Source organism: Mastigoproctus giganteus, chromosome 7, assembly GCF_048544385.1.
Source record: "Mastigoproctus giganteus isolate SK-2022 chromosome 7, ASM4854438v1, whole genome shotgun sequence".
Classification (NCBI taxonomy): Eukaryota; Metazoa; Arthropoda; class Arachnida; order Uropygi; family Thelyphonidae; genus Mastigoproctus; species Mastigoproctus giganteus.
In genome coordinates, this window is record NC_143581.1 from 84327387 (window position 1) to 84352793 (window position 25407).

Consider the following 25407-nt stretch of genomic DNA (forward strand, 5'->3'; position numbering starts at 1 on the left):
AAAAGTTTGAAATGCCCGAAAAATCTCAGCATTCTGGATGAGCAAAGATTCCTTGCCAGGCTGCACAACACAATAATTTGTGAGAGTTCTTCTCTGATCCTTGTAGTTAGTACATGAAAATAGTACATGATTCCAACTCTCTATCTCACTGCAAAGACATAAATCTGTGTTAGCCAAATTGAACCTGAAGAGGCACTGATTTAATGATCTGTGTCATGTGGTCAAGTAAGACGTGTATAGATCAATAGAAAGCCATAACTGTACTTTTTTTATCATGAAGAAAAGTCACTTCCGGGAAGAAGCGTCTTGTCACCAATCCTAAAGAGGTTGTGTCCCAGCAAGTCTGCCATTCATTCAACAAATCATTCCAGATTCACTTTTTTTTTTTTTTTTTTTTTCACACTTAAAATCCTGCTGACAGTCACTAGTGATTCCCATAAACTCTGTAAAGATTTGCTTCTTTAACCTGTAAGACAATCCTGTAAAGATCAAATGTAGGTCTAAGAGCAAAACTCCAGCTAAGACTTGTAAGGCAGAGGTCGACACTGTACAACATACTCTATCTATGGATAATAAAATTGTTCTCTGTAAAGAATATAACTCGTTTCTAATTCTAACATTTAATGCACTGTAAAACAAGGTGCAGATTATGGATTTTACAGATAAAAGATTATTTGTAACAGATTATGGATGTTACAGATAAAAATTTAACAGATACTATAATTGTTCATGCTTTGGTACGTATATGGCCATGTGATTGAACATTCATATACTAGATTGGTGTTCATTGTTGATACATGGACATGTGTGGGTTTGCTGCCAGCATCTGTCGAGCTTCAAGACAGTTGACTCCAAGATAGAGTGTAGTCTCATGCCCTTGCAGCTATTCAAGATTCTTGAACTGCACAATATGTTTAACGATTCTATCCAAAAGCAGTGGCAGAAATGCCAGGATTGATCAATCACTTCGTAAACAAGTTTAGGGTTAAGGTCATGGTGGGTCAACCAGAAATGGTCTGCAATTGTGGAGTGGTCAGTGTCACCAAAGCGAATCGATCTGTCATGCTCTGCAAGGCAGTCTTGAAGGCATCTTCAGCTCTCCTTTGCAAGTTATGTGGTATACCACTATGTAGCATACAATCTTTGCAAGTAGTAGTAGTAGTGGCATGTGATGCAAGAAAGCAAATGTATGAGCTTATGCAGCATCAGCCAACAAAAAAAAAAAAAAAAAAAAAAATCACACCATTCCCTCCAAATGCCTGTCCAGTTCCTCCTTAAATTTATTCAACCTATCAACTTCCACAACGACAGATGGAAGAAGTTTGTTCCAGCAATTAACCATCCGCTGGCTAAAGGCAAATTTCCGCACATCTATTCTACATCTGTCCTTTCGTAATTTGAATTTACGCCCCCTTAGGTTCGTAATCTGAACAAGTGGAAGGATCCCATCAGAATTCAGCGTGCTGAACCCATTCAAGGCCTTATACACCTCAATCAGATCACCGCGCAGGTGCCTAGTCTCCAGCCACTGCAATTTGCAGAACTTCAGCCTCTCTTGATAAGAGGATCCCTAAATTCCCCTCACCAATCTTGTTGCCCTTCTCTGTACACGCTCAATTAAATCTACATCCTTCCTAAAATGAGGCCTCCAGACCTGTACGCAGTACTCAAGACGTTGCCTGACCATTGCCTTATACAGAGGGATAATCACCTCCTTTTCCCTGCTAGCAAAATTCCTATATATCATTGACAAAACCCCATGACCTGCCCTGGCAGCCTGTCTGCATCGGCTAGTTATGTGGTATACCACTCTGCTAAGCAAAAGAGGGGTAGCTGGAGTTTTCACATTAGAAATCAGAGAACATAAGCTCCTACCAGGTAGTTTTACGCATTTTATGCAGTATTCCCGGAGGATTTTCGAAATCTGGTCTGACGTGCCCGGAGTAGGCAGTAGGCATATCGTCATGTGGGGGACAATGGCCTCGGGCAGGTTGTAAGCTCATGCGCTTGTAGCAAGCACTTGTCTAATATATGGGTTGGATAACCACAATTGACCACAATTTTCCAGTTTTTACTCTGGAAATCTCAGTGCACCTAGCTTACTCTGAGATGGAATGGCTCCAAGCTCTGGAGAATAGAGCATGGCCAGTGCTGTTTAGATGACAAGGGATGTGGTCCGATCTGTAGTTAGACAATGTCATATCTCTGTTTACATTGATTCCAGTCCAACAGGCCATTAACTGCACCAAGCAACTTCTGGACTCAAACTTGAGAATGACTCAAACTTACTGAGCAGAACGTCACTATCCACAGAGGACATCTGTACTGTCCTGAACTTTTGCTTGTCAGGCAGCGTCATTACCTTCAGCAATTCCCTGTACAAGCAGGTACACGGTACAGCTATGGGTGCCCCTGTTAGCTCCGTCATTGCCAACATCACTATGCAGGAATTATGGAGGCGGTCTGAGGAATATCTATTCCTGAGACTGCCTGTACCTATTACAATGTGGTGCAGATATGTCAATGACATCTTCACCATCATCCCAAGTGGTTCAGAGACAGTACTGCTAGAGTACCACAATTCTCTATCGCTATTCATCCAATTAACTGTAGAACTATAAATGAATAGGTCTCTTCCATTTTTAGATGTTCTAGTAAAGCGAGTGAGACCACGCCTGGAAACCTCAGTATACCCTAAAGCAATTTGGTCTGGGCAGTTTACTAAGTACACATTGGGCCACGCCCCTTGTCATCTAAACAGCACTGCCAGCACTCTATTCTCCCTAGCTTGGAACCATTCCAGCTTAGAGGAAGCTAGGTGCACCGAGATTTCCAGAGTAAAAACTGACCTGGTCAATTGTGGTTACCCAACCCATATATTAGACAAGTACTTGCTACAAGCACTTACGTCCCACCCGAGGCCACCATCCCCACATGACAATATGCCTACCACCTATATTTCCTACATCCAGGCACATCGGACCAGATTTTGAAAATTCTCCGGGAATACGACATAAAATACGCGCAACTACCTGGTAGGAACTTACGCTCTGATTTCTAATGTAAAAACTGCAGTCGCCCCTTTTTTTGCATAGTGGAGCGGTATACCGCATAACTTACAAAGATTGTGGCAGTTGCTATATAGGGGAGAGCTCAAGTTGCCTTCAAGACCACCTTGCAGAGAATTACAGATCAATTTGCTTTGGTGACAATGACCACTCCACAATCGCGGAACATTTCTAGTCTACCCATCATGACCTTAACCCCAGACACGATTACAAAGTGATCAACCAAAGCCAGCACTTTTGCCACCACCTTTGGCTAGAATCATTAAACATTTCATGCAATTCAAGAACCTTGAATTGCTACAAGGGCTGGCAGCAAACCCACACACGTCAGTGCACCAACAATGAACGCCAATCTAGTATGTGAATTTCAATCACGAGGCCATGTACGCACCAGAGCATGCACAACTCTTGTATCTGTTAAATTTTTAACTCTAACGTCCATATTCTGTTAGAATCTGTATACGTTATAATGCTGAATAAAGGGTCCATTTATCCTGAAAGCACCATATTTAGTCATTAAAATTTGTCACTGGATGTATACTGTATTAATACAGATATCAAATAATACTTTGGCAAAGTTTAATTCACAACTCAAGAAACAAAAAAACAAAATAATTTACTCATTTATAATTTTTTTCCCTTTTTTTTTATGGTTATGCCATTCTCAAGAAAAATCTAAGCCTTTAATACTTACCGATTAAGAACTAAATCTGGGAGTACAAGAACCGATGACTTTAATAAAGTATGAATTACTAAACAGCATGCTTTGGTAATGGAAGAATCATTCAAAAATGCTGTTATGGAAGAGAAAGAAAAGGACATACAATAATTAACATAGGGAAAATTTTCTAGAATTTTAAACCATTATTTCTATTTTACTACAGAATATTCCATTCTTCATGAAATCAATGACAATACCTTTGCATAATAATATCTTGATTATAACAGTTATTATATTATTAATACAATTATTTTTTTCTATAAATTAAGAAAACTAATAATCACAATTTTCACAAATCAATTTTGGTTTCTTTCTTTGTGGGTTGTGTTCTTTTTCTCCCCCATCTCTCTCTCTCTGGTAAAAACTGTAAACATAAAAGATATTAAACCTACAGAAAATATGAGTTTTCTTCATGGGTTGAAGGCTAAGAAGTGAGAAGATATTTGTTGATATTGGACTTAAATTTTTGTAAGCTGTATTTTTTTTTTTTTTTTTTTGGGAAATACATGCAAAGGAAGGTTGTACGACAAAACAGAAGTTGAAAGCATTGTGCCACAATTAGTCAGCATCAAGTGAATGGCTGCTGACACACTGGGGCAAGTGTTCGGACTGGCTTGGAAGAGACGGGGGAACAAGTTTAGTAATGACAATTCAGAAGAACAGTGCCCATGGAAGTATCTAAAGAAAAGGTATGCAGCAGAAACAGAACACAGTTCTGAGACAGACAGACAGTGGAGAGACTTGGTAAGAGAGGGGCATTAATTAATGACTGACCTTTTTGAATGGAGTCTAAATGCCTAAGAAAGACTTTTTAACGAAAATGTCCATGGAAAATTAAATCCAGGCAGGGAAATCTTGCTGGATTTAAGTGTCAAAAAACAGTTTAATGGTGATGCTGGTTGGGAGTACTGCTAGTGACTTCATGTTGAATTCCCTGTTAGGCAACCACTCTGAAAACCACAGGGCCTCTTAAGAGATTTATTGTATCAAGACAGCCAGTCATTTGAAAATCTAATTAGAAGGCTTGGAGCACTAGAAGACTTTCCAAAAATGGGTTTCAGATTAATTTTGACCAGGAGTTGAGCAATATTATATAACCAACAACATTTGCAACAAACCCCTTTTGAAATTGGATAATGCACCAGGGAACCCTACTCCTCACAATGAGTTTAGTGCCAATGGAAAAGTCATTTCTATGCCCCAATAACACCTCTCTCTCATTAAACCAATGGACCTAGGTACAAAAGCAGCTTTCAATGCATACGCCATCAGGAGGACTTTTTCTCACACTATTAAAGCTGTGAATATGGGGAGGGGGAAGTGCCCCAATCCTTAAGAGAAATTTTGGAAAGCAACTTACTAAAGTTTAATATGCTGAACTTAGTATGTAAGTTCAACATACTAAACACACCACTGATAATAATGTTAGTGCCTGGTGGTAAGTTCAACAAAAATAGAAGAGAAAAGCATGGAGAAAGCATTGGAATAACTGTGTTGATGATTCCATGGCACTAATATCAAGAATGTTAAAAACATGGTAAAGCTTGGCAAAGGTATTAGGATGGATGATGTAGAATCTTATGACACACAGAATAGCTCATCAGGAACAAGAAAAATGGATGGAGAAATAAATAACTCATAAAAGTGACAGCTCAGCAAGAGAGAGCAATTGAAAACAATGAATAGGAAACAGAAATGGATAAACTTAAGTTTCTAAAGATGATGACAACTAAAAGCATGGTTGTGTCTTTACAGAAGCATTGAGAGTGACTTTCTTATTCCAAGTTACTGACTATATAGCACAGAGATATATATTAATGTATGTAAAATGGTAGAAAATGTTATAAACAACATTCAACACCTATTGCTGCAGAGACTTAAGTGAGAAAATATTCATGTCCATCTTCAAAAATCTTACAAGACATTTAGCAATTTTGAGGAATCTGAATATTAAAATATTGCAAGCTGTTAAAAAAAAAAGACAACATGAAGTTAATATAAAGACAACATACAGTTTAATGGGGTTCTTCTTAACATCCTAGCACATAGAATTGGTATTAAAGGAGTATGTGTACAGAAAGGATAGAGAGGATAGAAAAGGAGGAGGGGATATGCAGTTAGTTAAGAAACACAAAATCTAGGGAAGTGCATCCAGTTAACATAGATGGACAGCGCAATGTTGAGTCAGTTTGGTGTGACATAAGTACAGGGAAAGCAAAAAGGAGAATAAGAGTGTGTTATAGGCCTAATGACTCTAACGAGTATGACAAACAAGTTTACAGAAACATAGCAGGCCAGAAAATCAGAATGTCTTAAAATGGGGGATTTTAACTTCCCACATATTAACTGAAACTTGTGGGTTGTTCACTCGCACACTAGCAAGACTTTCAATTTGTTGGATGATTGTTTTCTGCAGCAGCATGTTCGAGAAGCAACCACAGAGAGTAATACTCTTGATCTGGTTATCAGCAGTGATTCTTCACGCATTAAGAATATTCAGATAAAGGAACCGCTAAGTGACAGTGATCACAGTGTACTAATGTGGGATTTACTTAAAGATATTACTAATGTCAGGGGTAAAGGGAATGGTTTTTCTTCCATAAAGGTGACTATGGTGGTCGCAAATGGATTTTAAATTTTATACAGTGGGACCAACTGAGGATGTTACCAACAGAAAATTCTAAATGGGAAGCATTGAAGGAATTAATCATGGGATTAATCTGCTAGGCTTTGAATACCAATTAAGAAATACTGTTCAAGGTTTAGGAATAAATGGATGTCAGATGAACTAATGAGACTCATGGCAGAGAAGAAACATGCATGGGATGCATATAAATTATCAAGTGACACAGAAGCCGATGGTAGTTATAAGCTAGTCTGAAATCAAGTCACAAAGGAGGTTAGGCAAGCATATGCAAATTATGAGAATTCCTTGGCAAAGAAAGTTACGAAAAACATCAAGGACGTCTTCAGTTATATAAACTCTAGAAGGAAGGGGACGAGTCAGATTATTCCATTTGATATCAATGGTTAGACTGTTGATGATCCAGCTCAGATAGCTGACAAAATGAATAAGTATTTTGCATCTACATACATCATGAGAAATTCTGTAGGATTTCTGTAGTTTAATAATCTTCTGATGGAAGATTATTATACTCTAAGAAGGAGCTTAATGATTTTGTAATAACCGGGAGCACAACATGGAGAAGAAATTGAAGTTAAACATAAGAAAGGCACCTGAGGTGGATGGAATCTATCCAGTTATATTAAAGGAGGCAGCAAAGGAAATAAAGCAAACCCTTAGCTATAATTATGAGAGCATTCTTTGACTCAGGGGAAGTTCCTATGGACTGGAGTTGTGCAAACGTATACCTAATTCACAAATTGAGATCAAAGGGTGACTTGAGTAATTACAGACTTATTAGTTTAACTTCTGTTCAAGGTAAAATAATGGAGTCAATGGTTAAAGAAGTATTGCAGAATCATATAGACAAGACTGCAGTAATAATTTATACAAAGCATGGGTTTGTTAAGGGAAGGTCTTGTCTGACAAATTTGATTGGATATTATGATGTGGTTACAAAGTAACTGTATTCAAAAAAATAATAATTTTAATATCACATACCTGAATTTCAGGAAAGCTTTTGATACTGTTGCATGAAAGACTACTGTACAAACTGGAGCACTTTGGTATTAAGCACAAGTTGCTACAGTGGATAAGAGGGTGGTTGAGTGGGAGAAGACAGAGTGGTAATCAATGGAAGCTGCTCTTTGTGGACTAATGTTATTAGTGTAGTACCCCAAGGTTCAGCATATATCAGGCTTAATATCCAAGTTTGCAGATGTTACTAATGTTGCCAGGGTTTTTGATGACATTAATGGCAGTGTGTAGTAGTAGTGGTGGCATGTGATGCAAGAAAGCAAGTGTATGAGCTCATGCAGCATCAGCCAAAAAAAAAATCACACCATTTCCTCCAAATGCCTGTCCAGTTCCTCCTTATATTTAATCAACCTATCAACTTCCACAACGACAGATGGAAGTTTGTTCCAGCAATTAACCACCCCCTGGCTAAAGGCAAATTTCTGCACATCTATTCTACATCTGTCTTTTCTTAATTTGAATTTATGTCCCCTTACGTTTGTAATCAGAACAAGTGGAAGGATCCCATCAGCGGGCTCAACCCATTCAAGGCCTTATACACCTCAATCAGATCACCGCGCAGGTGCCTAGTCTCCAGCCACTTCAATTTGCAGAACTTAAGCCTTTCTTGGTAAGAGGATTCCTTCATTCCCCTCACCAATCTTGTTGCCCTTCTCTGTACATACTAAAGAAAATCAACATCCTTCCTAAAATGAGGCCTCCAGATCTGTACGCAGTACTCAAGGCATGGCCTGAACCATTGCCTTATACAGAGGGACAATCACCTCCTTTTCCCTGCTACCAAAATTCCTATATATCATTGACAAAACCTCATGACCTGCCCTGGCAGCCTGTCTGCATTGCTCACAAAACTTCATATCTGACTGCACAATTACTCCCAGGTCTTTTTCATTTTCTACCACCTTAAGTGTAGTACCACACAGTTGGCACATTTCTCTGGGGTTACTTCTACCCATATGCAGTACTTTGCATTTGTCCTGGTTAAACTTCAGTTGCCACTTCTTAGCCCATCTGCCCAAATTTTCTAGATCCTGTTGCAGTAGAACACTGCCATTACTGTGATTAACAACCCTGCCAACATTTGTACCATCTGCAAACTTCGACACTAAGCCTGATATACCTTCATCAAATCATTGATAAATATACAAAACAACAGTGGACTATACACCGAACCCTGTGGGACTCCACTAATAACATTAGTTCATGAACCGCAGCACCCATTGATTACCATCCTCTGTCTTCTCCCACTTAACCATCCTTTTATTCATTGTAGCAACTTAACCTTAATACCATTCTGCTCCAATTTGTACAATAGTCTTCCATGCACAACAATGTCAAAAGCTTTCCTGAAATCCAAATATATGATATCAAAATTATTTTTTGCATCCAGTTCCTTTGTAACCACATCATAATAACCAATCAAATTTGTCAGACAAGGCTTTCCCTTAACAAACCCATGCTGTGTCTGAATTATTGCTGCAGCCTTGTCTAGATGATCCTGCAATGCATCTTTAACCAGTGACTCCATTATTTGTGCTACTGCAACAGGATCTAGAAAATTTGAGCAGATGGGCTGTGAAGTGGCAACTGAAGTTTAACATTGACAAATGGAAAGTACTGAATATGGTTAGAAGTAACCCCACAGAAACCTACCAACTATGTGGTACTACACTTAAGATGGAAGAAATGAAAGCTGCCATTTCCCATCTGTAGACCTGGGAGTAATTGTGCAGTCAGATATGTTTTCTAAGAAGTGCAGACAGTCTGCCAGAGCAGGTCATGGGGTATTGTCAATGATATACAGGAATTTTGCTAGTAGGGAAAGGGGATGATTATCCCTTTGTACAAGACAATGGTCAGGATACATCTTGAGTACTGTGTACAGGTCTGGAGGTCTCATTTTAGGAATAATGTAGACTTGCTTAAGCTAGTACAGAGAGGGGCTACAAGATTGGTGAGGGAAACGAAGGGGTTCTCTTATCAACAAAGGTTTAAGTTCTGAAAATTTCAGCATCTGGAGACTACGCACCTGCGAGGTGATTTGATTGAGGTGTATAAGGCCTTAAATGGGTTGAGTAGGCTCAATTCTGATGGATTCTTTATCTTGCTGAAATTACGAAAGTGAGGGGGCATAAATTCAAATTGAGGAAAGAGTGTTGTTGAACAGATGTGCGGAAATTCACCATTAGCCAGCAGGTAGTTAGTTGTTGGAATAAACTTCCATCTGTAGTTGTGGAAGTTGATAGTTAAATAAATTCAAGTAGGAACTGGCGAATAGAGGGATTGAACATGCAAAACGTTTCTTTTTTTTTTTATTTTTGCTGATGCTCTACATAAGCTTGCTTTCTTGCATCACATGGCTCTAATACTAATACTACTACATTATAAAGACCTATGTGATCATTATAATGTGCTAGGAAACTAGTGTTGGGTTATGGAAAATCAGCTAGGATCTATGGTCTAGATCCTGGCCAATTTCCCATTAAACTAACCATTGCCTTTTTTTTAAGTATTTGACATTACTTATCAAAGTCGTTAAAGATTAAAGAATTCTCTATAATGACACAAACAATTCTACCAATCAGTTTTTTTTTTTTTTTTTTTTTTATTACAATATAGGCATTTCAAAATGAAAGAAATAATTTAGTATGAGCACTGGCAAATGATGCAACAAAGCAAGCTTATATACATCAGAAAAAAAAAACTTCCCATTTCACCTATCCATCGGCTCCAATAGTTTGTCTAGCTCAGAGGTGGGGAACCTTCATAATTTAAACTGCCCACTGACAAAGCCCTTCAAAAATGCCATATGAAAAAACAGCATAAGCTTTAAGGGCAAAACAATTATTTAATATAACTTGTTTTAAGCACTCTATAAACAATTTTTTGTTAGACATAATGCTTGTCTTGTGACATTAATCATGACTTGGAATACTTATGAATTGAGGTCAAATAGTCACACCATTATTACAGCCAATTAGCATTTAGCAATTGTTTTTCCTACAAAAACAATGCTTACATGCACTGGTTCTCTTATTAGGTCTTGTTATTGGTGATGGATAGCCAGCATTGATTTCTTTTCTCTTGGTTGGTTGTCGGTTGGTTTGGTTTGCATCACTGCACATCATTGCAAATTAAGTGCAATAATTTTGAATGCTGGCAACATTTATGGTACATTTGCTTATTTCTATTTAAGTCAATATTGTAAAGTGCATAAAAGTAACTCCTTTCTGTAATGACTAGAAATAATAAAAGAATTAGAGCTGCAGGCGAAAGTTCTTTGTTTGATTAAAAATGGATGAATAACTATTTTTTCATAGAAAGTGTGTGTGTATCAATTGTAAAGAACCAGTTGCAGTTTTTAAAAAGTACAATCTTGAACGCCACTATTTAATCAAGCATAAAGAATATGAAAAACAAGTAGACTATGTGGACAAGGTAACATTTTTAAAGGAATTGTTGTGCAAACCGCAATCTATTTTCAAAAGACATATTATCCAAGAAAATATATCTGCAACACAAGCAAGTTATGAAGTGTGTGAGCAAATTGCAAAGAAACTGAAACCACATATCAAAGGCAAATTTGATAAAGAGTGTATGGTTGATGGTGCACGAATTTTAACTCCAGAAAAAATCAGATTGTTTGAGAATATTAGTTTATCACGGAGAACAGTTTCTGACCATATAAAAGACAGGGCTAACTATATCCAAGTATCCTTAAAACAAACAGCATCAAAATTTGTGTTTTATTCCCTAGATGTAGATGAGACAACTGATACAGCAAATAAGGTACATTTGGCAATATCTGTACCTCAGATAACGGCAAACTTTATGATACGAGAAGATTTATTTGCTTTAAAATTGATGCATGGACTACCACAGGTGAAGATCTCTTTTCTGAAGTTTAATTCAGCAATAAGTGATTTCGATTTACCATACAAAAAAGTGAGTGGCATAGTTACAGACGGTGCGCTTCTATGGTAGGATCTCAGAAAGGGCTTAGTCAATACCGTCTTTCATCTCTGATCTTTCGAAAACAAAGCAGATCCAACCTTCTCATTAAGTGCAAGGTAAGAAGTTTTATTAATTTTAAAACATTATTTTCTGTGATGTCTTTGGTGTTTCAGTATTTAAAGCATTATAACTGTGTGGTTAATCACTGCATTATGACATTTTAACTAATTTATATCGCTTAGTGTGATCATGTGCATACCTATGAATTTGTAAAATTTAAGATTCATTATTTTTCCAGCATAGATGCGTTCTTACAGGTTCTTATGTACTTGTAATTCGCCCCGAGTACTAAAACCTTCTCATAAAGGTGCAAAGTAAGAACTTTCATTAAAATTAAAACATTATTATTTGTGGTGTCTTTGGTGTTTAAAGCATTATAACTGTGTGGTTAATCACTGCATTATGACATTTTAATTAATTAATATTGATTAGTGTGATCACGTACATATCTATGAATTTGTAAAATTTAAGATTCATTATTTTTCCAACATAGATGCGCCCCCACAGGTTCTTATGCTTCTTAGATCCCTTTTAGTATACCCGGATACTAAAAAGAATCCCCATCCCTGGTCTAGCTCTTCCCTTAACTTACACAACAGATGGAAATTGATTCCAATTGAGATGCTGCAATTTTCAGAACTGAAGCACGTCTTGGTAACAGCACCCCTTTGTTCTCGCAATCTCATTAGCCATTCTGTACTCATTCCAAAAGCCCTACATCCTTCCTAAAATGAATCCTCCAGACCTGGCTGTACTCAAAATGTGGCCTCACCATTGCCTTATACAATGTGATATCATTCCTTATCCCTGCTAGCAAAAGTCTTGTATATTGTTGACAAAAGCCGATATAGTTGTACACGTTGGCACTAATGATATTAGGAGTAGGAGACCGGCAGAATTACTTAACAAGTACAGGTCACTGTTGAACAAAAGCCAAGAATTAGGGTTGAATTTGAAAGTGTCTGCAATTCTGCCCAGACACGATAGGAGGGAGTATATGATGAGAGCCTTGTCGACCAATTCGGCCCTGGAAAGATTGTGCAAGGCTCAAGGGGTAGAATTTTGTTCAGCCTGGACTGTACTTGTTAACAGAAGAGATTGCTTCTACAGGAATGGGATACACTTAAATAGAAAGGGTGCAAAAATATTTGCTGAGGCTATAGAGGCAGTGTTAGGTGGGTCAGAAAACTGCTAGCTTGGGGGGAGACAAAGACCAATAGATTGACAGGAGCCACTGGCAGAGGTGAAAGAGATTCTTGCACTGCTTCTATTAGAATGAGCAGAAGCCTGAAAAACAAGATGCAGGATATTTCAGAGACTGCTGGGAGCCATTGCGGTACAAGTAAACACATGGGTTGTGTTAGGGTAGCTAAGAATAGAAACAGGTGCAGGTATACTTGCGTGTACACCAATGCTAGGAGTTTAGTAAATAAATTTGATGAATTTGAGGTATTGCTCAAAACATCAAAGGCAGATATTGTTGGGATATCAGAGAAGTGGTGTCACACAGATATAAGGGATGCAGAACTGCAATTTGGGGAGTACAACGTCTACAGAAAGGATAGACAGGATAGGAAGGGGGGAGGGGTTATGCTATTAGTTAAGAAACACATAAAAACCAAGGAAGTGAAGCCAGTCGACATCGCTGGACAGTGCAGTGTTGAGTCAGTTTGGTGTGATATAAGCATTGGGAGATCAAAATTGAGAGTAGGAGTGTGCTATAGGCCTAATGACTCTGATGAGTATAATAAGAAACTGTACAGGGAAATAGAGTGGGCCAGTAAATCAGAGAGTCTTATAATGGGAGATTTTAATTTCCCAGATATTGACTGGAATTTGGGGGCTGGTCACTCACACACTAGCAGGGCTTTTGTGGATTTATTGGATGATTGTTTTCTACATCAGCATGTTCGGGAGGCAAATAGAGGGAGTAATACTCTTGATTTGGTTATCAGCAGTGATTCTTCATGCATTAAGAATCTGCAGATAAATGAACCACTAGGTGGCAGTGATCACAGTGTGCTGAAGTGGGATTTACTCAAAGAGGTAACTATCATTAGGGTAAAGGGAAGGGTTATTGCTTCCGTAAAGGCGATTACAATGGACTGAGACAGTATTTAAATTCTATACAGTGGGACCAACTGATGATGGTCCCACTGTATAAAACACAGCAAATTCAAAATGGGAAGCATTCAAAGAACTTATCTTGGAAGCTACTAGGCTTTACATACCAACTAAGAAATATTGTTCAAGGTTTAGGCCTAAATGGATGTCGGATGAACTAATGAGGCATATGGCAGAGAAGAAAAATGCATGGGATACTTACAAATTAACACATGACACAGAAGCCTATGATAGATACAAGTTGATATGCAACCAAGTTACAAAAGAGGTTAGGCAGGCGAAGGCAGATTACGAGAAATCCTTGGCAAGGGATGCAAAGAAAAACAGCAAAGAGTTCTTTACTTATGTAAACTCTAGAATGAAGGGGATGAATCAGATTGGGCCACTTGATATTGATGGGTCAACTGTTGATGATCCTGCTCAGGTAGCTAACAAACTAAATGAATATTTTGCATCGACATTCACACATGAGGAGTTATTCAGCGAGGGGAATGCCAGAGGTGCATTCATCTCTAGCAGTAAGCTACAGAAACTTGAAATAACTGGGAGTAAAGTGGAGGAGAAACTGTTGAAGATAAACACAAGAAAGGCACCTGGGGTGGATGGGATCTATCCAGTTATATTAAAGGAGGCAGCAAAGGAAGTAGGGAAACCCTTAGCCATAATTATGAGAGCTTCCTTGGACTCAGGGGCGGTACCCATAGACTGGAAATGTGCAAATGTGACCCCAATTCACAAAGGAGGATCAAAGGCTGACACAAGTAATTATAGACCTGTGAGCTTAACTTTTGTTCCAGGAAAATTAATGGAGGCACTGGTTAAAGAAGCACTGCAGAATCATTTAGACAAGACTTCTGTTATAGCTCGGACACAGCATGGTTTTGTTAAGGGGAAGTCTTGCCTGACCAATTTGATTGGATACTATGATGTAGTCACAAAAGAACTGGATGCAGGGAATAGCTTTGATATTATATACTTGGATCTTAGAAAGGCTTTTGATACTGTTGCACATGGAAGACTACTACACAAATTGGAGCAGTGTGACATTGGAGGCAAATTGCTGCTATGGATAAAGGGGTGGTTGAGGGGGAGAAGACAGAGAGTAGTAATCAATGGACACTGCTCATCGTGGACTAATGTTATTAGTGGAGTCCCTCAGGGCTCAGTGTTGGGTCCATTATTGTTTTCTGTATTTATAAATGATATTGATGATGGTATATCAAGCTTAATGTCCAAGTTTGCAGACGATACAAAGGTTGGCAGGGTTGTCAAGGACACTACTGACACTATGCTGCTGCAACAGGATCTTGAAAGGTTGAGCAGATGGGCTGAGAGGTGGCAAATGAAGTTTAACATTGACAAATGTAAAGTACTACACATGGGAAACAGCAACCCCAGAGCAACGTATCAACTCTGTGGTACTACACTGACAGTGGTAGAGAATGAAAGGGACTTGGGGATGGTTGTGCAGGCAGATATGAAGTTCTGTGGACAGTGCAGACGGGCTGCAAGAGTAGCTCATGGAGTATTGTCAATGATATACAGGAATTTTTCTAGCAGGGATAAGGAGGTGATTATTCCCTTGTATAAGGCAATGGTCAGGCCACACCTAGAGTACTGTATACAGGTCTGGAGGCCTCATTTCAAGAAGGATGTAGAGCTGCTGGAACAAGTACAGAGAAGGGCAACAAGATTAGTGAATGGAACAAAGGGGTGCTCTTACGACGAAAGGCTTAAGTTTTGCAAATTACAGTGTCTGGAGACTAGGCACCAGCAAGGTGATCTGATAGAGGTGTATAAAGCCTTGAATGGTTTGAGCATGCTCAATGCCGATGGGATTCTTCCTCTAGCTCAGAATAATCACCTGAGAGGGCATAAATTCAAATTGAGGAAAGACAGATGCAGGATAGACGTGCGGAAATTTGCCTTTAGCCAGTGGGTGGTTGGTTGGTGGAACAGACTTCCATCCCTTGTAGTGGAGCTTGATAGCCTAAATAAGTTTAAGGCTCAGCTGGACAGGTATTTTGAACAAACAGAGGGGTGAAGTGGAAGTGGTTTTTTTTTTTTTTTTTTTTTTTGGCTGATGCTGCATAAGCTTGCTTTCTTGCATCAAATGCCTCTACTAATGCTAAGCCCATAGGCTGTCCTGGCAGCCTGTCTGCTCTGGTCAGCAAACTTCTTTTTTGAGTGCACAATTACCCCACCCCAAGGTCTTTATCATTATACACTACACAGTGTAGAACCACACATATGATGGATTACTGCTATGAACATGCAGCACTTTACATTTGTCAATCTGTGTGTGTGAGGATTTTTGTAAAGGGTTGCTCCTAGAACATCAGTTCAACTGCATCGCATATCTCTGTGAAGAACAGTACTACCAGAAAAGGGTCAGATATGCGGGAATATAGGTTTGTATGTATTATGTGCGTGTTCTGTTCTGGCCTCTTAGCTACCCAGAAACATCAATCTCCTGGAGAGATAATTCTTGGTACTCGTCCACACCACGGGAAGATAGACCAGTTCCAGTAGTGCTTGTACTTTCTCAATTCGAGATGCTACCCCGCCTGATGTTGCCAAAAGGTGCACTAGACCCTGTGGGGGACCACTCCAGATGGGAAAAAATTTGTTCAGTTATACATTACTTACAAAATTAAGACAAATAAGGTTACAATCAGTATCAAACAAGGTCCCAATTCAAGACCATGAGAACAATTATGAGGTAGAGATCCTGTTTTCAGATGATCCAGAAGAGGATTAAACTGCAGATAACAGCTGTCGTCCTTTCTCAAAAACTTCTGGCAAAAGTTTGAAATGCCCAAAAAATCTCAGCATTCTGGATGAGCAAAGATTCCAGGCCAGGCTGTAGAACACAATTTGTGAGAGTTCTTCTCTGATCCTTGTAGTTAGTACATGAATATAGTACTTGATCCCAACTCTCTGTCTCAACGCAAAGACATAAATCTGTGGTAGCCAAATTGAACCTGAAGAGTCACTGATTTAATGATCCGTGTCATGTGGTCAAGTAAGACGTGTATAGATCGATGGAAAGCCATAACTGCACTATTTTATCATGAAGAAAAGTCACTTCCAAGAAGAAGCGTCTTGTCACCAATCCTAAAGAGGTTGTGTCCCAGCGAGTCTGCCACTCATTCAACAATTCATTCCAGTTTTTCTTTTTTCACTCTTGATATCCTGCTGACAGTCAATAGCGATTCCCATAAACTCTGTTGGGATTTGCTTCTTTAACCTGTAAGACAATCCTTAAAAGATCAAATGTAGGTCTAAGGGCAAAACTCCAGTTAAGACTTGTAAGGCAGGAGTTGACACTGTACAACATGCTCTATGGATAATAAAATTGTTCTCTGCAAAGAATATAACTTGTTTCTAATTATAACATTTAATGCCCTGTAAAACCAGCCAGCGGCCTAGATGGCCATTGGGATAAATACTACATTATAATAAATTTTTAAAGCCTTCTCAAAAGCTGTCACTCAGCTCTGAAATTCTTGTTAATGCTCTAGTGAAGTTCATGATTTTAACTGTCAAGTTAGTGACATGTGTCATAAAATTTAGCTTTCGGTCTATTGTTACTCCAAGGATTTTAGTTTCTGTGACAAATGGAAGACAAACATTATTGATTTTAACTTGAGGAGATTGAGAGAGATTTAAATTTGCTCCGAATACCATCATCTTTGACTTCTGAGGGCTAATCTTTAGCTTGTTAAGAAGAGTCCATTCATATAGGTCCTGAAGGTGGCAACAGATTCCAACTCAGACCAAGTATTGCCACTGATGAGGATAGTCAAATCATTGGTGTAGGCTATAATCATAACATTTTCAAGGGTTCTAGAAATCCATGCTGCAGACACTATGCTCCAGACAAGGGATCCCAAGGACACCCTTGCGAGACTTGCCTAAAATTTGATTGAACTTAGATTTTATGGCAATTGCTTTGTTGTCAAAATAGCTGAGGAAAAGTAGTATAGTTGCAGAGGATATATATTTGGAGTAAAAATTTTCCCACGCAAAAGCTCAGATAGCCCAAGGATCAGGCATTCCATGGCATAGCACAAAAGCCATCCAGGCTTCCCGTTTCTGAGTTGCAATAGCCTTAACGTATTTCTTTTTCAAATCTGTATACTGTTGGGAGAATATTCTTACATCACCCTGAGGCCAATTTTGATATCTCTGATAAAAATGCCGTGCACTATGAACTTGCTTTCTTAATTGGGACAGCTCCTGGGTGTACCATGGGCAAGTCCTAGAGGTTATTCTCTTTTTTCTTGAAGATTGATAAGAAGCTTTAATTATCAAAATCAGAATTTTGTCAACAATTTCAGGATTTAAAGGGATGTCAATGGTTTAGGCGATTTATCCCAGAAGTCCCGAAGAACAGAAGAATCAAAGGCAGGCCAGTCAGTTTTTCAAAGAGAATCTTACTAGTTCTGGCTGTAGAGGAAAAGTGTCAGAAAGTAACATAGGTTTGGAAGAAACTGTGAAAAAGATCACACGATGATCACATGTACACCAGTCAGGGTGCAGTATCCATTGATAACCACTGTCTTCTCACATTCAACAATCCCTTTATCCATAAGCAGAAACTTGCCCTTAATGCTACACTGCTCTAATTTGTACAGCAGTCTTTTATGTGCAACAGTATCAAAAGCTTTCCTGAAATCCAATTATATATCAAAATTATTTTTTGCATCCAGTTATTTTATGACTGCATCATAATATCCAAGCAAATTGGTCAGACAAGATTTCCCCTTTACCAACCCATGCTGTGACTGAAGTATAACTACACTCCTGTCTGGATGGCCAGCCTCCATTACAATAGGTAAGGCAAACCCAAGAGTCAGTGAGGCAGGTCCATGCCTCACCAGGTGAAGAGAAGGGTCGGTAGGGAAGGAAGGAAACAGAGCATCTGTCTCCTCCCCCCCCCTGCCGGGGGATAGGGAATTAAAGATGAATAGGGTTAGGATACCCGATTCAAATTGTCATATAGTATTTGGCAGCAGAGCTGTTGGTGGTCCTAGTCTGATCCCAGCAGAGATCGGATTGTAGCAGGATCATTCATGGGATAGTTCCCATCTGTTCTGCAGTCTTTACAGTCAAAAGGTTCAGGTTTGCTTGTCGGCATTTGTGGGGTCTTTCTTAGGTCATTGCCAGTTCGCTTTAGATCCACTTTAGATCCACTTCAGGTTTTTGTGCCTTGATCATCCGAGGTCATTCGGTTCCAGGCATCTTCTGTGGGACGATGTCATTCGAGGTTTGTTCATTTCCTTATTGTGTCAGTGGTTGGTTGAGGTTCAATGCGATAAGAGCCCTCCGTCTCGTAAACAGGGCCAATACATAGTTGGAAAAAACCTGATATTCCTTCCTGGTGTCTAATATTGGTGCTACTGGCCGTATGGTAGATACTGTATTTTGGTGATGAATGTACTGCGGAGGTAGTCGTAGAGCTGCAATCATGCATGAAGTGTTGCCAGCTCTCCAGCCCCCCACACAGGTGCAAGTGGGATCTTCCTGTATTCTGAGCAGTATTCTTAGCTTTACATTCAAAGCTCCATATCCTGTCAGAAGGTATGTTACTTGTAGGCCTGGGGAGTACAAGGGCTGGGAGTTTGGAAAAACACAGCCAATGTTGGGCAGAAACTTTCTGGTGATTTCGCCTTTTTGCGAGGTGGACCATCTATCCTGCCACACCTGCAGCAGGTGAGCATGCAGCTTTTTCTTCTTCATAGTCTTGCTATTGGTGATGTCGATGGTGAATCCCAAACATGTCTGGAGAATACCCTTGTCCAAGTGATGCGTGAGACCCCGTTGAACGATCTCTTAAGTCCAGTGGAAGGATGCCAGTTCCCACTCTGCTGCAAGCTCAAATAATGGTCAGGATTGATCGGTGAATCAAGTCAATGATTCGTTTATTTACAACAGTTGTGGCTTTGTGATACCACGCACCAGATGCATACGTGACTATTATGGTGAAGATGGTTTTATAGAAAAGACGTAGCACATGCCTGTCTAGATGCCAGTTTCTGCGAGTGACTCTGAGTCAACACAACGTACTTCAGGTTGTCCTGAAATGATAGGTTCTTATCTAGGATCACTCCTAGGTATTTTTGCTGCTTTGAGAATTGATTGTTTTCTGGTCAATCTTGATTTGTGGAGGAGCCACCTGAGGTTGAGGCACCCCTTGAACAGGATAGAGTTTGTCTTTACAGGGGATATTCTAATTTGATTATGATCTGCCCCTTCCTGAAGGGAGGCCAGATCCCATTTTACCAAGGTCTCCATTTGTGCCCTTGAGTCCGCAGACACTGTCAGAATGAGGTTGTCAGCAAAGGCCTGAGATTTTACCTCGTCCAGGTCTATGGCTAGGGTTAGGAAGGAGTCCATTACTACGTTCAACAGTGGTGGTCCAAGGACCGAATCATGTGGACAGCAATGAAATGTATTCCTGGAGAGGGAGCAACAATCCTGATGGATCTGTTTGTGAGGTAGCTCTTGATGACACTTTAGAGGTTGCCTGGGATCCCAGTAACCCAAAACCTCGCCAAGACGCTCAGCCACCCAAGTGAGTTGAACACCCCAGCAAAGTCCACGGCAATCACGAGGAAATACTTTTTGGTGCAGCTTCTTACTTCTTCTTGTAGGTGCATTAAAGGCATCCACAGCTGAGCAACCCCACCTGAAGCCAAATTGGTTGGGTGAGGCCAGCCAGCCCTGTCATAAAGAGAAGTGCTATCAGTTTGTACAAGTCTGAGAAGTGTGGTGGTTTGATTGCATTTTTCAGAATTAGTTTGACATTTGCGTTCTTCCATGAGGTCAGGAAGGTGCCAGAGTGAAGACAGAGGTTGAAAAGGTTAAGCAACAGTTTTGGGGCACACTCTACTCTCTTTTTGATGATTTCGGGCTCCAAAAGGTCAGATCCCAGGCATTTATTTCTCCTGATAAGGGTAGCAGCACTGTTGAGCTCTTCCATGGATGGGGAAGTGAGGTTTTGTCATTGCTGTTTGATAGCTTTCATTTTCTAAGTAGACTTGGATGTGCTCCATTGTCGCCAGCAATGAGTGTGTGAGAATGGCAAAGACTATTGAGATTGTGTAAAAGACAAACAGAAAATTAAGCGTTGGATTTAGCAGTGCCTTCACCCAGCAATTCCGCTCCATATCAAGCTCCTTTACCTTAACCAACTACTATTTACATAAGAACATGCAGCGAGAGTTTGAAAGGAGATTTATGAAAAATATCTGTACTGCATGTTACATTTGCAATCGTCTATGGTTCGAAGATGATACAAAGAAACCAGCTGCTAAAAATGTACCATTGATATGCACCGCATTTCCCAATATTGATGTCAATGGGATCCTTGTGTATAAAAGCTGCAAAGAATCACTTAAGAACAACACCATTCCAGTGCTATCCAAGTCAAATGGGTTTGTCTACCCAGAAATTCCATTGCATATAATGAAGTTGAATTTAGTAACAGAGAGGCTTATTCCTCCTCGCTTACCATTCACATAAATAAGGAGTCTATGACCCGGGGGCTCACATCTGGTGAGTATGGGCTTGGCAAACCCAGGGTCCTGAGCTGGATATCATCATTCTTCTCTTTCTTGGTGGTTCCTTTCTACTTCTCTCTCTGTCTCTCTCTCTCAGGGTAGCTTGGGGATTTTTTTTTTTTTGGCTGGTGCAGCATAAGCCTCAGGCTTCCTTGTACCATGTGGCTAATAATAATAATAATAATAATAATAATAAAACATCATGCATATTGACAATATGCCATTCTAGGCCAAGGCCAAGCGATCAATGTACCTGTTTCAGTCAACACGATGGTGCCATGATCACCATGATGCAGCCATGATCACCAAGATCAGCCATACTAATGAGGTCTTAAAAAAGAAAGCCTTGTATCTCATATATAATAAAGCTGTCTTCATTCCCATCATAACCTATGGGGGCTGGCATCTGGTTCCATATAATTGCAACAGACAGATACAAAAAGAAATTACAAATATCACTGTACAGTGAGTACCCTGCCTTGCAGGTCTTGGCAGGTACTCTACCCCTGGACCAGGAAATAGTACGCCGAGGCCTGTACTACAGGCTCACAAAAGCAATACCTACATAACATCCAGGTATAACAATACACCTGACCAGAAATATAAACAGAGAAAAGAACAGGATTATCACTGAGCTTACTTAACTGTGGTGAACAAACTGGGAACAGTCCACCGAGGGCAAGGTGATGAAGAGATTGGTGTCAAGCATGGCCTTGGTTTCTCTGAAATCATCTCCCTGGTTTTCCCCAGGACTTCTGTGACTTTTTTTCCAGACTGAACATGGGTCTTTTAAAGCTAAGCTGCATTAGCTCGTCCTAACTGATGACCCACTGTGCATCTGGCAGCACTTATGAGTGTCCAATCTATGACAAACCCCAGAACCTACTAATATCAAGATTCGGCCCCCTATCCAGACCCCAAAAACACCTTTTCATAACAAAACAGAATTAGGATGTCTTTGAAACTAGGAGGTAGATACTCACACACAAACAACCCATTCTATTAGCACCATAATTTGGTACATGAAACTGCAGCATTAATTTAAAAAAATAAATTTGTGTGTGTGTGTTATAATTACACTATGCTGATCCTTTCTGACCTCCTATTATGACTTCTCCTACTTGACAACTGGAGCCCTGTCTGTATAGGTTTAGCTATCAGCAGCAGCAGCCTGTCTGTGTGAGATAGTGGGTGAATGAGTGAGTACTTGCTGTGTTGAGTGAATGCATGAATGCTAGCTGTATTGAAATGGAATGTGTGTAAGCTGCTGCTCTCTAAGATTATCTCAAACTGTAAACCACATGTTTATAATGTGACAATCAGAAATGAGAGTTCTTCCCACTTACAGGGAAGCATGCTGTCCTACGATGGCTCCATCAGTGGCATCACTGGCAATCCTGAGTGATTGATGAGGCAAGTGCCCAACCAAGTGTGTGAGCTTTGTGTGTGATTGTTGGCTTGCTTAGGTTGGAACATCTGTCCATTCTTGTGCAGGCATGAATGTGTGGTTTGTGAATCTGTATTATTTAGTTAGCCTGCCTTCACCAAAAAAAAAAAAAAAAAAGGTGTGTGTGTGTGTTCATACTCTGAGTGCTATGACAAGTGAAACTCAGTTTGAGTAAATGAGACTGTCTCCCTCTATGTTAACTGTCTTTCTGTGTGCATTCCAAATATGTTTGCATTTGTGTATATTTATATATACATGTGGTAGAAGTAATAAAACTGTTGAAAAGCAGGTAGATGGAGGTGTAAATTACACAAAATGCCAAAACTAAAAGCAGAAGGATAGAAAAAAAAAGTAAGTATTGAAGGAGGGAAATATATAGAAAGATTGAAAATATTCTAAATCAGTGGTCTCAAACTCAAATTGCATGCGGGCCGAATGCACGATCTGAAAGCAGCTGACAGGCCGCAATTTTTTTTTTTAACAAAATGAAAGTGAATATAAGCACCGTATTTACAACAAATACATAATTGAAATGTATTCGCCAGCCGTGTAAAATTGCTTTGGGGCCGGATGCGGCCCATGGGCCGCCAGTTTGAGACCACTGTTCTAAATGATATGATGAATTAAATCAAATTATGGCTGCATTGGCAAGCCAATTAAAAGGGAGTAAACTGTAAAGCAAAAGGAATAAGTTAAAAATATAAAGAAATTGCAAGCATTAGATAAAGGTGGAAAAATTTTTAATAAAATTGTCTAAAGAGGCAGGGGGAAAGAAAATTACAAAAAAAAATCTGATGCAAGCTAAACATATATATTGATACATAATACAGGTATTTCATCAGGGGACTACACCTGATTATGTACCAATGATGAAATGCCTGTATTATGTATCAATATATATCTTTAGATTGCATATTTTTTTTCTTTTTTTTTTTTTTTTTTTTTGTAATTTTATTCCCCCTCTTTAGACTATTTTAATAAAAATTTTCCACCTTTATCTGATGCTTGCAATTCCTTTATATTTTGAACTCATTACTTTTGCTTTACAGTTCACTCCCTTTTAACTGGCTTACCAATTCAGCCTATAATTTGATTTAATTCATCATATCACTTAGGATATTTTCATTCTTTCTATTTATACCTTCAATACTTCTTTTCTTCTATCCTTTTCCTTTTAGATTTAGCATTTTGTGTAAGTTACACCTCTATCTACCTGCTTTTCAACAGTTTATTACTTCTACCACACGTATATACTTTTGTATCCTTTGCTGCTGCTTCGTGTACTTTGGTACAACTGACATATTACTTTTATCACTCTTAACTTTCTGCCTCATATTTATCATATATATTCGGTATATATATTATATATATATATGTATATGTGTAGAATCCAATTAACACAACAAAATTAAGTATTTGCCATGATTAAATAAATAAATAGGACATTTGCCATGCCAAAATTAAATAAATATCCTATTTTAGCTTATATATACAACGGGTACTAGGAAAGTTTTGCAATACAGCTTTGCTTATTTAATTTTTTCAAAGTAATTTCCTCTACATTCAATACACCTCTCCATCCTCCGAAACCAATCTTGAAACCAGTTCTGCCAAGTTTCACTAGGGAGTAAAGCACACTCGTTGTCCCAAGCCCGTAGAAGGTCCTCATCACTGGAAAACCGCCTCCCTTTTAGCTTCATTTTCACATGCGGGAACAGTGCAAAGTCGCAGGGAGCAAGGTCTGGACTGTAGGGAGGGTGCTCGAGAAGTTTCAGTCCTGTCGTGGTCAAATATTCGGTGCAGGCTTTGGCGCGGTGAGCTGCAGCATTATCGTGATGGAGGTACCAGGTGTCCATTCTTGACTTTGGCCGCAGGTTCTTCATAGATCCAATGACTTTAGGCAGGCATTGTTCAGTATACCACTTAGCTGTGACTGTCTTCTGCGTGTCCAAAACGACACGTTCCACAATTCCACTCGATTTGAAAAACATAGCTATCATTTTCTTCTTTACAGATCGGGATTTTCTGACAATTACGGGTGTGTCGTCATCATCAAAGACCCAAACTTTGTTTTAAGCCTTGGTCGGCAGATCGTAATAGTACAGCCAAGTCTCGTCACCTGTCACGATGTTGTTCACATACCGAGATTGTCCCTTATCAAACTTTTTTAACATCTCCCGGCACCAAGTCACACGTCGTGTCATCTGCTCTTCAGTCAGTTGATGCGGCACCCAGAGAGAACAAAGTTTCTTCACGTGCAAATGATCTTGCAGAATCGAACGAATTGCTGGTGCATTTAGGCCCAAAGTATCCTCTATCTGTTGGTAGGTCACTCGCCTGTTTTCGTCAAGCATTTTCCTCACAGCAGTTACGTTTTCCTCCGTAACTGACGTTCGTGGCCTTCCCGGCCTCTCAGAATCCTCCAGAGTGAAATTTCCCCTTTGGAATTCTCTATACCACCTGAATATCGTTGTACGATGTGGACAATCATCATATAGTGCAAGAGTCATTTCTTCTAAGCACTGGTCTATGGTTAAACCACGCACGAAATTATACTGCAAAACTGTCTTATCTCATTTCGTGACCACGATGCCATCGCAAGCACTTTACACTCTCACTACTAATGAATAACTGAGCCCATCGACTTGGCGCGGTGGCTACTATGCACGTATGAACATGTCTCAACATGCAGCAACAAGCAGTTTCCTGTGATTCATTGTTGCGTCATATTGCAAAACTTTCCTAGTACCCTTTGTATATATATACAGTAAACCCCCGCTATTTGCGGTATCTGTATTCGCGGT

The 25407-nt window shown here is 39.5% G+C and overlaps 1 protein-coding gene across 1 annotated transcript in view; it reads right to left on the minus strand.

Moving 5' to 3' along the window:
- nonC (serine/threonine-protein kinase Smg1) overlaps positions 1–25407 on the minus strand; it is a 1411261-nt gene that overhangs the window by 1044688 nt on the left and 341166 nt on the right. Inside the window, exon 17 of the mRNA XM_090378365.1 lies at positions 3763–3862. Within this exon, the coding sequence (XP_090234491.1) occupies positions 3763–3862 (100 nt within the window). The remainder of the gene's footprint in view (positions 1–3762; positions 3863–25407) is intronic.